General features: G+C 44.4%; 1 protein-coding gene across 2 annotated transcripts in view; it reads left to right on the top strand.

Annotated features, from left to right (window-relative positions):
• The window catches only part of OSBPL3 (oxysterol binding protein like 3), a 168,243-nt gene that overhangs the window by 105,859 nt on the left and 49,196 nt on the right, over positions 1-13,188 (top strand). For both annotated transcript variants that reach the window (XM_038773035.1, XM_038773043.1), the window contains 2 exons: positions 3,686-3,816; positions 7,204-7,311. In XM_038773035.1, coding sequence (XP_038628963.1) covers positions 3,686-3,816; positions 7,204-7,311 — 239 coding nt within the window. The remainder of the gene's footprint in view (positions 1-3,685; positions 3,817-7,203; positions 7,312-13,188) is intronic.

Genomic DNA, 13,188 nt, shown 5'->3' with positions numbered 1-13,188 from the left:
TTATCTAGAAAATTGAAGCCATCAGGTGTGATCTCCCTAAAAGCTCCTGTGCACCCAAGCCCTCCTTCTCCCGCCCCGTCTTGAATTCTCTTATCCTGCCCAGCAGTATCTCAAGAGACATTGTTCTGCCTTGTCTCAAAATCCACCCCTTCTACCTGTGCTTCCCTGGCTGCCATCTCCAGCTGCTCAGTCTCCACTGACTCCTTCCCCACTGCTTTCAATCAGTAGTATTTATTGAGCATTCACTGTGTGCAGAGCACTGTACTAAGAGGTTGAGAGAATACAATATCAGACATTCCCTGCCCACATATCCCCTATTCTCACCCCACAGGTCCCTCCAGTTATCCCCCAGTCTCCCTCCTACTTTTCAGTCCGTCAGACTACTTGGCACATAGTAAGCGCTTAACAAGTACCATTATTATTATTATTTATTGAGCCTTTTCTGTGTGCAGAGCACTGTATTAAAAGATGGTAGACACATTCCCTGCTCACAGTGAGCTTACAGTCCAGAGAAATTACCTTTCCAGACTCCTCAAGGGAGTTGTTTACATCCACTGCCTCCATTTCCTCTCCTCCGGTTCTTTTCTTGACTCCACCCAGTCTGGCTTCTCCCCCCTCCTCTCCACCGAAACCATTCTTTTTGAAATCACCCGTGACTTCCTCCTTGCCAGATCCAATGCCCTCATTCATTTATTCAATTGACTTAATTGTACTCTGTGAGGGTGCAGAACACCCTCATCCTTATCCTCCTTCTGTCTTCCCCTCTAGACTGTAAGCTTGTTGTGGGCAAGGAACATGTCTACCAACCCTGGTGTATTGTACTCTCCCAAGCTCTTAATTCAGTGCTCTGCATATAGTATGTGCTCATTCATTCATTCATTCATTCAGTCATATTTATTGAGCTCCTACTGTGTGCAGAGCACTGTTCCAAGCACTTGGGAAGTACAGATTGGCAACATATAGAGACGGTCCCTACCCAACAACGGGCTCACAGTCTAGAAGGGGGAGACAGACAACAAAAGAAATAGGCAGTAGACGTGCGTGGATCGACTAATCTTTCAGCTGCCTTCCGCGTTCGAAAATCGTATCTCCTCCAAGAGGCCTTCTGTGACTAAGCCCCTCATTTCTCCACCCTATTCTCCGTATCGACTATGATCTTGAGTGTTTACCCCTTAAACACTTGGATATTCACCTAAATCCCAGCCCCATAGTACTTTCCTACAAATCCTTATACTCTGCTGCTTCTCCTATCAGTAATTTATTTTAACGTCTCTCTCGTCCACTAGATTGTAAGTTTCTCGAAGGCAGGGACTGTGTCTACCAACTCTATTGTATTGTACTCTCTGAAGCAGTTAGTTTTTAGAATAGGCTTTTTTGTGTTACTTAAGCGCTTACTTTGTGCCAGACGCTGTACTAAGCACTGGGGTACATAGATACAAGCTAATCAGGTTGGGCACAGTCCAAGTCCCACTTGGAGCCCCCAGTCTTAATCCTCATTTTACGTAGGAGGTAACTGAGGCACAGAGAAGTTGCGACTTACCCACGGTCACACAGCAGAAGGTTAAGCCCTGCTTGCAGTAATTCCCCAACTTTTAGATACTCTAGGGCAACTCTTTAGTGAGGTACAAAGGGAATATGAAATTCTTTGACTTGAAGCAGTTGAAGTGAACTCAAGGCACATTCAGCAGGCATGCAGGAGTTAAAATACATCACCAATGATATTTGGGAGCTTAAGTGTGTCAATGGGATTGCTTAAGTGACTGCTATTGTGGCTACAGATCGAAATGCAATTAGGGTTAATAAGTGATTTGTCACCATCCCCTTTGGGTCATTTCTAATGACCAGACACTCAGGAAAACCCAGACATGTAAACTCAGTCTGGGTTTGTGTAAGGAAGCTTTCCTGGCCAGGGGAGTTAATTCCCATGATAAAGCTATTTACTGTCTATCAAGGGAGCAAATGGATTCTGAACCAACTAGATGCAGCCGTCATTGGCAGGTATTGACACCTGTCTACTGGTATTGACACCTGCTTACTTGTTCTGTTTTATTTTCTGTCTCTCCCTTCTAGACTGTGAGCCCGTTGTTGGGTAGGAACTGTCTTTATATGTTGCCAATTTGAACATCCCAAGCGCTTAGTACAGTGCTCTGCACACAGTAAGCGCTCAATAAATATGATTGAATGAATTTACTGGTAACCCTTGCTTGTCATCCTCACTCATCAGTTTTAGACTTCCAGCAAACCTGGGGCTGAGCAGCTCCTGGTGCTGAACAGATACCATTAATTAAAGGCTCCCAAGTAGAGTGGTGGATCCGTGGGTTTGGGCATTGAGGGCCCAAGACCATCTATTCTTCTTGAGGTGATGGGGAGCTCCCTGCTCCACCTCCCCAACAGGGTTATGATTGGGTAGGGTGGGATGGGATGGTGGCCATGTACTGCTCCTTCTGTCTTCAACATTGGGAACAGTAAAAAAAAAAAAAAAAAAGTTTGGGAATTTTTTAACACACTAGTTCAGGATTTGCTGAAATGCCCTTTGGCTGGAGAAGTGGCTGCTATGGTTTTCCAGTGGAACTTGTGGGGTTTCCAATTTACCTTCAATCAGATGTTTGTGAACAGCCCAGCAGTCTTCTCTGAATTTTTCTTTAAGGTGCTTAATCAGCTCTCCCCCTCGTCTCCAACCTCATTAGCCTCCTACTTCAATACCAACCAACTCACTGTGCCTCAATCTCATCTCTCTATTTCTCTTTCTCTCTTTCTCTCTCATGGTAGTACTTACTACCTTTCAGGCACTGTACTAAGCAAATTGGGTTAGACTGAGTCCCTGTCCCATGCCTCCACCTCATCTCCTCCCCGCCCCCCCAAAAAAAGGTAAACACATTTAATTGCAGGATTTGTGACTCTCCAAATTTAGGTAATAATAATAATAACTGTGGTATTTAAGTGCTTACTATGTGCCAGGCACTGTACTAAGCACTGGGGTGGATACAAGCAAATCAGGTCCCTGTCCCACCTGGGGCTCACAGTCTCAAGCCCATTTTACTGATGAGGTAAGTGGAGCACGGAGAAGTAAAATGACTTGCCCAAGGTAACCCAGCAGACAAGCGGCAGAGCCAGGATTAGAACCCCTGACCTTATTACTCCCAGGCCCGTGCTCTAACCACTTTGCCATGCAGCATGACGTAGTGGATAGACAGAGGTGAGAATTCCTATTCTTTAGTATTCACAATATGTTAATTAAACAAATTGATTTGTGCCCCCTCGTATTATATGAGCTCACTTAAGGCCTCAAAGGCCACAGCTAAATGTTAAGCCCTATTAAAAGAGGGGAGTTGCATAGCAGTTACATACGAGCATCTTATTTGTGAGGTCTGTATTGTTTTTGAAGTTACTTTCATCAATTAGTCAATTTTATTCAACACTTGCTGTGTACAGAGCACTGTACTAAGTATTTGGGGAGTACCACATAACAGAGTATATAGACATGTTCCCTGCCCACAGTGAGCTTCGTGGAAGGTGAATGGATATTATTATCAAAAATGTCTTCTTTCTTTCCTAGACCTTCCATTGCTAGCTACCACGACACCTTCTGACACTGAATTCTAACTTATTTTTTCTCTTTATTTTGTAGTTTATTGATTTTTTTTTAAACATACCTCTGCTGTTGTTGTTTTTTTAAACCTTTTAGTTTACTTCACCTTAAGCTCAGCCTTTAATACCATTTCATCTGAGAGGGAGAAACTGAAGCAGATGCTAGAACGTGAAGCTTCCTCATCTCCATCTGCACAAATTGTTGGCCTGAAGCATGCTCTTTCCTCCGTAAGTTACATGTTTATTTCAGACTATGTATGATGATGTATGGGTTCTCGGTAATAAAGGGTCATGTTTTTTCCGCAGCGGTGTTCAAGGATCCATTGAAAGCTGATGAGGGAATTTCCAAAGTGAAAAAACTATAACCCCATCCCAACCTTTCAACAGGGCTTTACTATAAAGTGACAGACAGACATTGCAGGGTAGTAAGATTGTATTAGGGTATTTCCTACCTCAAATTCAGGTCCCTGTGGTCCGTTATCATTCATTACCATTTTATTGACCTTCTTGTGCAGAAAGTTGTGCGGTGGTTTTTCCAAGATTGTAAGTATTCTATGGTGGTATTATGAGCTCTCCCTCCACATTTCCAAAATGAGGAAATGTGAGACTTGGAGGAGGTTGATTTTTCACAAAGGCCTCAGAACAGGCAGGTGGTAGACAGAGCCCAGATTAAAATCCAGTGTCCCTTTCTAAATTCCCCAAATTATCTTGTTCCACTGAATCAAACCAAATGCATGGCTTTCACATTCTGACCATCCAGATGCTATTATCAGAGGTTATGTACTTTACAGCCAGTCACTTCATTTCGTAGTTGTCATGAGCCCAGAGACAATGAGCCCGGAGACAAGGGGAGAATTGTCTCCCCTTTAGTATCAAGCATTCCATCTATGAGCCCTTCACCAGAGATTTGACTCCCCTTAATGTCAGGCGCTCAATGACAAGTTCAGATATGAAGCCAAACCACAACTCTGTGCAGCAGAATGTTTTATTCCAACTTGTACTTCCCAAGCGCTTAGTACAGTGCTCTGCACACAGTAAGCGATCAATAAATACGATTGAATGAATGAATGAATGAATTCCATACTTAATCTACTAAAAAAAGGAGGAAAGGGTAGATGCATGCACGCACACAAACACGCGCAAGCACAGAATATAGCTACTTATCCGACTAACTTCCCCAGGTCCGTACATTGGAGGTGTCTCAAGGAGTCGGGCCATAAGATAATTCAGTCCCTTCTGTAATTCATGTCTTCCTTAAACTTCTCAGCAAGATAATTCAGTCTGTCCTATAATTCCTCATTTGTCCTTGTTGCTCACGGGGACAAAGAATAGTCTCTTAGGAAATGAATTCCGCATTACGAGATGAAGTCACTCTTGCTCGTCACTGTAGTCTAGTACCCTTTAGAGGGCCTTGCCCTTGAGTAGTATTGAATAAGCTGGATTGATTTGACCACATTTGACCAATTCATATTTTCCAGCTACCCTGAAGAAAGTCCTGTGTCTTTAGCATAATGCTGGGAAGAAACTGGAGGCTCTTGTAAAGTTGCATTCTTTAAAAAAAATTTCTTGGGCTCTTTCGTTAGTTCTTCAACTTTCTGCATTTGCCCAAAATGAGAGAAATCATCTTTGGAAGCAATGCTGAACTGGCTACTTGGTTCCACAGTGCAGTCATCTGGGAAAAAGAAAATTAGGATCACAGTTTTGCACACTTGTCAGCCCCCGCTGGCTCCATGGACACTCCTTTTGAAGTATCCTCTGAGACCTCTCTCCCTGTTGGCTGCTGGAACACTTTCTCTGTTCCTTGATTTTTTTATTATTATTTTTTTAGTTCTCCGAAGGTGATGGGTCCTGTCGGTAACGGATGCTGTGTGTTCATGGCTCAAGTAAAGAGGGTATCAAGGGCCTGTTCCTACACAGAAAAAGTCACCACTAAGAAAAGCAAATACTTTCCCCATTTCACGTGATTGTAAAAACAGTGCAGTAGGTTGTGTGTGATAAACACATTTTATCTGCCCACAATAGCGAATTTTAAGGCTCCAAAACTCATTAATCCCATTGCCGATCAGTGAGTTGATTCTGTAGAATAGCTCTGTTAGCACATGAAGGGAAACCTATGCTGGATCAGATATGATTCCTAATAGGCCAGCTTTTTGAGAATATAGTTCCTATTTCATGTTTTGAAAGAACAACTTCCCCTCATTGAACTATTTCTAGTTGTTGAGAAGCTGCCTCTGCATATGGAGGGAGACAGAAGTGTCCTCCTCCTATTTCTCTTTTTCAATTGAAAGTATGATGCTTGTTCTGGGACTGTCAAAATCAGGAATGGGCAGGAACTATAAAACAAAGTTAAAACAGAAGAGCAGGCTCCCCATTGACACAAATGCAAATTTTGTTTTGTGCCTTTTTTCTTCCTGGCCCCCACACCTAGGGTGCAGGAAGAGGGGCTGGAAGCTGACTGGAATAACAAATGAATTGGAGAAGTGCCAGCATTCTCCCTGCTGCACCCAAGGCCTGCCGGATGGGGAAAAAAAAAGAAAAGTGGTGCCTGAGAGAGAATTTCATGAGCAGTCAGTCACATCGTCTTTGAATGTTTTTAAATGATCTGTTTGGGCAGTCACTGGCCATGTAATTAAAAATAGCTTCTGCTTCTGCTGAGAAGTAGAGCCAACAAAGCAGGAGAATAAATAGGGCAGAACTACCATCTGGGCCTTTCGTAAATGGGCCTTATCAACCTTGACGTGTGTGAACTCAGAGTCAAACTCTGCAGCTCTCCTGAGGAAACGCGTGCGGGTGTAGTTATCACAACCATGTGATTCTGATCCTTTTCCAAGGACAGAAGTTGTTTAGACAGAAGCCATAGGTTTGTCTTCAAGTGTCAGGAGCTTTGGCTTAAGGACCAGTCCTTTTACCTTCGAGATAAATCCATGTCGGTAGGTGTTGGAGGAGGAAGGAGGTTCACATTGCCTTTTCTTTTGCCTCATGGGGCCTTTCCAAGGCTCCTGGGACCCTCTTCTCCCCTTTCCCTCTCCTCCTTCCCGTCCCCAAGTAAGTGGAAATTATTCCTGAGGATGGAATGAAATAATTGCCACTTGGATTCTCTCCCTTCCAATACTGCCTTCCCTGAAATTCAGTCTAGCAGGGAATGCAGGGGTTGACATGAGTGAATTTTCTTTGAGGTGTTGGAGGGCACAGGTCTAGCAGCGAGTGGAATGCAGTAGAGAATGTCACAATGATACAGGAAATGGCATTTAGAATGGAATTTGCCATTTAGAAGTCTAAACTGTCCTGGATACCCATTTCCCAGAGTCCTGACGTGTGGGTCTCCTTCAAAAGTGTTTCCCCCTTTTGGTGTGACTGTAGGCATTGTGAGCAGAGAAAAGGGGGAGAAGAGGGGATAAAAGTTTGAGGGGAGAGAGGGGAGAAAAGTTTGGGATAAAAATCCTCAGTTGATATGTTGGAGGGATCTAGTACCATTGTATTTACCACAGAAACCTTGACGTCTCTCATCACTGTTGTTCCTCTCCTGCCCCCCATTCTGCAGTGTCAGCCCATGAGGACACAATGCATCCATGTCCTTTTTATTAATCTAGCCCCACTATTTTTAACATGTTCCAGGCCCTAACCCAAAACACAGATCTTAGAGGCCGCTTACGCAGAATTCATGCCGAGTCTTTGCTCCTTGATTCAGCAACCTTTGCCCAGTCGAGTGACATTTTGGCGGAGGTGGGTATGGATTTCTTGTCTGCTAGTGTCTTCCGTGGCTGCATACCCTACTGCCTAGGCTGCATCTCCTACTGTCCCTCAGTTCTCAGTAGCAGAAGTAGCATCGTTCCTGTGTGTCAACTTCCTTGCCTCGATGTTTCGAACTCACTGAAAGATAATGTGGCATTTCATTTAGGAAATTATCTAATGATATTAATTGTGGTATTGGTAAAGCATTCATTCGTTCAGTCGTATTTATTGAGCACTTACTGTGTGCACAGCACTGTACTAAGCACTTGGGAAGTACAAGTTGGCAACATATAGAGACGGTCCCTACCCAACAGCACTCTCACCATCTTGAAGGGAAACATATTATGTGCCAAGCACTCTTCAAAGTGTTGCGGGGGGGGTATACAAGGTAATCAAGTTGTCCCACGTGGGGCTCACAGTCTTCATCCCCATATTACAGATGAGGCCCAGAGAAGTGAAGCGACTTGCCCAAAGTCACACAGCTGACAAGAGGCAGAAGCGGGATTAGAACCCATGGCCTCCGACTCCCAAGCCCGGGCTCTTAGCACTTATTTTGTGCCCTGCACTGCACTAAGGGTAGCTACTAAAAGCAGGTTGAACATCATCCCTGGCCCACATGAGGCTCACAGTCAAAGCGAGAGGGTGAAGAGGTACTTAATACCCCCTTGTCCAGATGAGGAAATTTAGGCAAAGTTAAGTAATAATAATATTTATTATTATGGTACTTGTTAAGTGCTTTTTATGTGCCAAGCACTGTTCTAAGCTGCAAGGTAGATACAGTTTAAATCAGGTTGGATACTGTCCCTGTCCCACATTGGGCTCACACCCTTCCAACCCAGTTTTTACAGATGAGGTAACTGAGGCATAGAGGCGTTAAGTGACTTGCCCAAGGTCACGCAACAGACAAGTGGTGGAGCTGGGATTAGAACCCATGACCTTCTGACTCCCGGGCCCATTCTCTGTCTGCTACATACGACTTGCCCAGAGTCACACAGCAGACAAGTGGGGGAGCCGGGATTAGAACCCAGGTCTCTTGAATTTCCAGGCCCATACTCGTTCCTCTGAGGCATTGCTGCTTCCCGACTGGGCCATGACTTCCAGCCAGCCCCATTGTACAGAATTGTTTTTGTCAGTAGGACTTTCTTTCCGACTGATTTCCCATCCCCTCATTTGTCCCAGTCCCATCCTCTAGTTGTCATGGCATCAGAAAAACCCACTACTGTCCTTCTGAGGAGTCTAGAATTCCTCAAACGTGTCCTAGCCCAGCTCCTTCCCTCTTTCTCCTGCTACCCTGACTGCTGCCATCCTTACAATCCTCTCTGCTTTCATACCCCTGCCCCCAGATCCTCAGTGATTTTGTGGTAACAGAGGTAAAATGGAGAATGGGGACCAACGGCACCAAACCTTGTGGGAGGAGAATGTTGAAGCCGAAGTCTCGCCGACCAAATGAGAGAGACAAGTCCTGAAGGTTTATTTAATCAGCTCTCTAAAATGAGAAATCAGGAGAAAATCCTTAAAAGGGTTATTTCTCAAAATAGTTGTAAATGAGTCCAAAGGAGTCTTGAGGATAAACAGTAATTTTTGCAGGCCACCACTTTGATGGGTTCAAGATGTTTAAAACTTTAAGAATCAGATTTTATTAATCTGGCACTTGTAAGCGGAATGAGTGTAATCTGTAACTTTATCAGATTATTTCACTGATTGCTAACACTTGATGTCCATTTTTTTTTGAATGTTAAATTGTAGAAATTGTAATGGCATCTTAGAGCTAATGGTGTTTCTTTACAACTTTTCTTTAGCTCATCATTTCCTACTAACTTTTCTTCCTGCTTTGTTATGGTAGGGATTGTGGTCAATTTTCACTTTAAAGAATCAGCACCTTTCATGTGCTCACTTTCATCTTGAGCACCTTTCATGTGCAAAGCACTGTACTGAAGCTTGGAAGAGTGCTTTAGAAGCAAAAGACTCTCCAGTCTCTATTCTCAGAGAGTTAAAAATCTGATGGGGGAAAATGGGGGACTTAGTTATTGACGAATAATGGTAGTAGAAGGAAGAATGAGTTTAAAGTAGATAGTAGCAAGGATAGGTCTGCATGAAATTGTCTCTAAAGTAGATTGATTATGTTAATAGTCTATTTAGTTCTTCCCCCCAAGCGATTGCGAATAGCTGTTTCAAAAACAGTTACAGCCCATCCTGATAGCAGCTTATCTTGGATCACCCTCAGCCATTTAAAAACTCATTCATTAGGAAAGAAAAAGTGTTCAGTGGCACGAGATGAACCCTGGAGCCAGATAGGCTTACTGTTAAGACCAGAGTTGGTTGGAAAATAATTCTATGAGTCACTCAGCTCACATCCTAGGCGAAATAGCTTCAAAATTGTAGTTCTGCAGAATTTCCAGTGACTCACACAGGCCATTAGTGGACTGTGGAGACAGTCCTGAGCCAGAAGTAAAGAATTATTTGGAAAAGGGGGTAAAGACTTGTTGGGGGGCTGGGGGAGAGAAGACTTCTGAATGGAGATAAACATAAAGTTGTCTGTACAAATAAAGTTGAGCACCACTGACATGAACAGCCTGAGAGCTCAGGGCTAATCTAATTTTGAGCTAATAAATGCAACTGCCCCAATAAACATTTGAAAAACAATACCGGAATGACACAAGAAGTAAAAGCAGTGTTTAAAAAATACACAACAAAAATCCAAACCCGTTGCCATGTGAACTTTAACAGATGGGTAACTGGTATGGAGCAGAGGATGGGAACCTGCTATTAGAATGGAGCCCTGGACTGTGACATCAGTCAGTCAATCGGTCGTGCTTACTCTGTGCAGAGCACTGTACTAAGCGCTTGGGAGAGTACAATATAACTGTCACATTCCCTGCCCACAGGGAACTTACAGTCTAGAAGGGGAGACAGACATTAATATAAATAAAATTACAGATTCATTTAGAAGCGTTGTGGGGCTGGGACGGGGATGAATAAAGGGAGCAAATCAAGGTGACGCAGAAAGGAACGGGCGAAGAGGAAAGGAGGGCTTAGACAGGGAAGGCCTCTTGGAGGAGATATGCCTCAGTCACGTTAGGTCCAACCTGGATATCAGGGAGCCCAAGCAAAACCAAAAATGACCTATATGCTTTCTTGGATGGCTGCTACTCTCCCTCTCTCTTCCCTTCTCTCCTTCTACAGCCCAGCCCGCAACCTCCGCTCCTCCACCGCTAATCTCCTCACTGTACCTCGTTCTCGCCTGTCCCGCCGTCGACCCCCGGCCCACGTCATCCCCCGGGCCTGGAATGCCCTCCCTCTGCCCCTCCGCCAAGCTAGCTCTCTTCCTTCCTTCAAGGCCCTGCTGAGAGCTCACCTCCTCCAGGAGGCCTTCCCAGACTGAGCCCCTTCCCTCCTCTCCCCCTCGTCCCCCTCTCCATCCCCCCATCTTACCTCCTTCCCTTCCCCACAGCACCTGTATATATGTATATATGGTTGTACATATTTATTACTCTATTTATTTATTTATTTTACTTGTACATTTCTATCCTATTTATTTTATTTTGTTGGTATGTTTGGTTCTGTTCTCTGTCTCCCCCTTTTAGACTGTGAGCCCACTGTTGGGTAGGGACTGTCTCTATGTGTTGCCAATTTGTACTTCCCAAGCGCTTAGTACAGTGCTCTGCGCATAGTAAGCGCTCCATAAATACGATTGATTGATTGATTGATTGATTGATTGCTACAGACGTGTGTGTTGGTGTATGTTTGCACCACATACCTGCGATGAGTCCCTGGAGGGATACTGCCGCCATTCCCAGCTATTCCCCAAAGTGAAGGCCAGACCACTTCTGGGATGGCCTAGACTTCCTTCCAGAGTTTCTTTTTTTCTATCGACCTCCCCGCTGCCCAGAACCCCCTAAACTGTGGGAGTATCTGAGCTTGGCCTGAGTGCTACTTTGGCTTAGCGCTGATCTCACTATGTCGTGACTGGCCTTGGCCTTTGCAGGTTGCTGCTACTTCACTGAAAAGATGGGGCATCTTTCCATTGTTGTTCTTTGGTTCTAGTGTCTTTAGGCTTGAAGGGACCCTGAGTCCATTTCCCTGTTTCTCTTTCCATGCAGGACTTTCCCTAAATCATTCCCCGAGAACAATCACCAATGACTCAACCCCATGTAATTTTCCTAATGTTCAACATTAATCCTTCCTGCCGTCATTGAAGTCTATCCTTTTGTTTTACTTCTGTGGAAAACAGACCATTTGCTCTCTACCTCCCCTTCTTCCTTAGACTTTTATGTTCTTGGCAACTGTTGTTTTGAGCACCACACAGACTAAAAAGGACGTGAAAAAGAAGGGAGTTAAGGGCAACCTCAGTAACCTAGAGTTCTTGGGCCCTGGACATGTCAGGATGAATTATTATAGTATTTGTTAGGGCTTACTATATGCCAAGCATTGTACTAAGCACTGGGATAGATACAAGCTATTTAGATTGAACATGGTCCCTGTCCCACATGGGGTCACAGTCAGTCACATTTTACAGACGAGGTAACCGAGGCACAGAGAAGTGAAGTGACCTGCCCAAGTGGCAGAGCCTGGATTGGAACCGAGGCCCTTAAAAATAATGATGGCATTAGTTAAGCACTGTTCTAAGCGCTGTGTGTGGGGAGATACAAGGTAATGAGGTTGTCCCACATGGGGCTCACAGTCTTAATCCCCATTTTACAGATGAGGTAACTGAGGCCCAGAGAAGTTGTGACTTGCCCAAAATCACACAGCTGACAAGTGACGGAGCAGGGATTAGAACCCATGAGCTCTGACTCCAAAGCCCATGCTCTTTCCACTGAGCCACGCTGCCCTTCTGATTCCCAGGCCGGTGTTGTATCCAGTAGGCCACGCTGCTTCTCAAGTTTGTGCAATTGTATGGTCAACTTTCTTGTAAACCCTGTAAGAGCACAGACTGCAATATCCTGTATTGGTATCATGTGTTTTGGGGAGTTATCTTTCCCCCTGAGACCACCTGTGTCTCAGACTCTGAGAGTTGCAGAACTGGTAGATCACAGATAGACACATAAATGATTGACTTTTTCAGCCCGATGCCCTAAGAATGATAATAATTCCTTGGCCTAGTAGAGAAAGCATGGAACTGGGAGTTGGAAGACTGAGGTCCAAGTTCCTCTCTCACTTCCCTACTATTGTTTGACCTTGGGCAATCGATAAAGCAATAAGTCAATCAATGGTATTTATCGAGCACTTCCTATATGCAGATGACTGGGCTAAAGCACTTAAGAAGCTACAATACCACAGACACCCTGTAGAATGTAAGCTTGTTGTGGACAGGGAAAGTGTTTATTGCTATATTGTACTCTCCCAAACGCTTAGTACAGTGCTCTGCGCACAGTAAGCGTTCAATAAAAATGATTGAATGAATTGGTAGATGCAGTCCTTGCCCGTAGTGCTACAGTCTACAAGGGGAAACAGGTATTGAAATAAACTACACATTGGGGAAATGAGAGTGTAATTAATGTAAGGGCAGATAGGGTAAATAAGGGCTTCGTCAGGTAAGGCCTCTTGGAGGAGAGTGATTTTAGGAAGGTTTTGAAGATATGGATCAATCAATCAATCAATCGTATTTATTGAGCGCTTACTGTGTGCAGAGCACTGTACTAAGCGCTTGGGAAGTACAAGTTGGCAGCATAGATATGAAGATATGGATATGAAGAGGATATGATATGGATATGAAGAGGGGTTTGGGGGCTCAGGCCAGTGGGAGTATGTGGGCAAGGAGTTGGGAGTGGGATAAATGAGGTAGAGGTATAGCGAGGTTGATGCTAGAGGAGCAGAGTCTGTGGGTTGGGTTGTAGTTAGACCAACGACATGTGTTGAGGGGGTTGC

This window comes from Tachyglossus aculeatus, chromosome 2 (assembly GCF_015852505.1).
Source record: "Tachyglossus aculeatus isolate mTacAcu1 chromosome 2, mTacAcu1.pri, whole genome shotgun sequence".
In the NCBI taxonomy this organism is placed as follows: Eukaryota; Metazoa; Chordata; class Mammalia; order Monotremata; family Tachyglossidae; genus Tachyglossus; species Tachyglossus aculeatus.
Note: the sequence above shows the minus strand (reverse complement) of the source record. Positions and strands in the feature narration are given on the sequence as shown.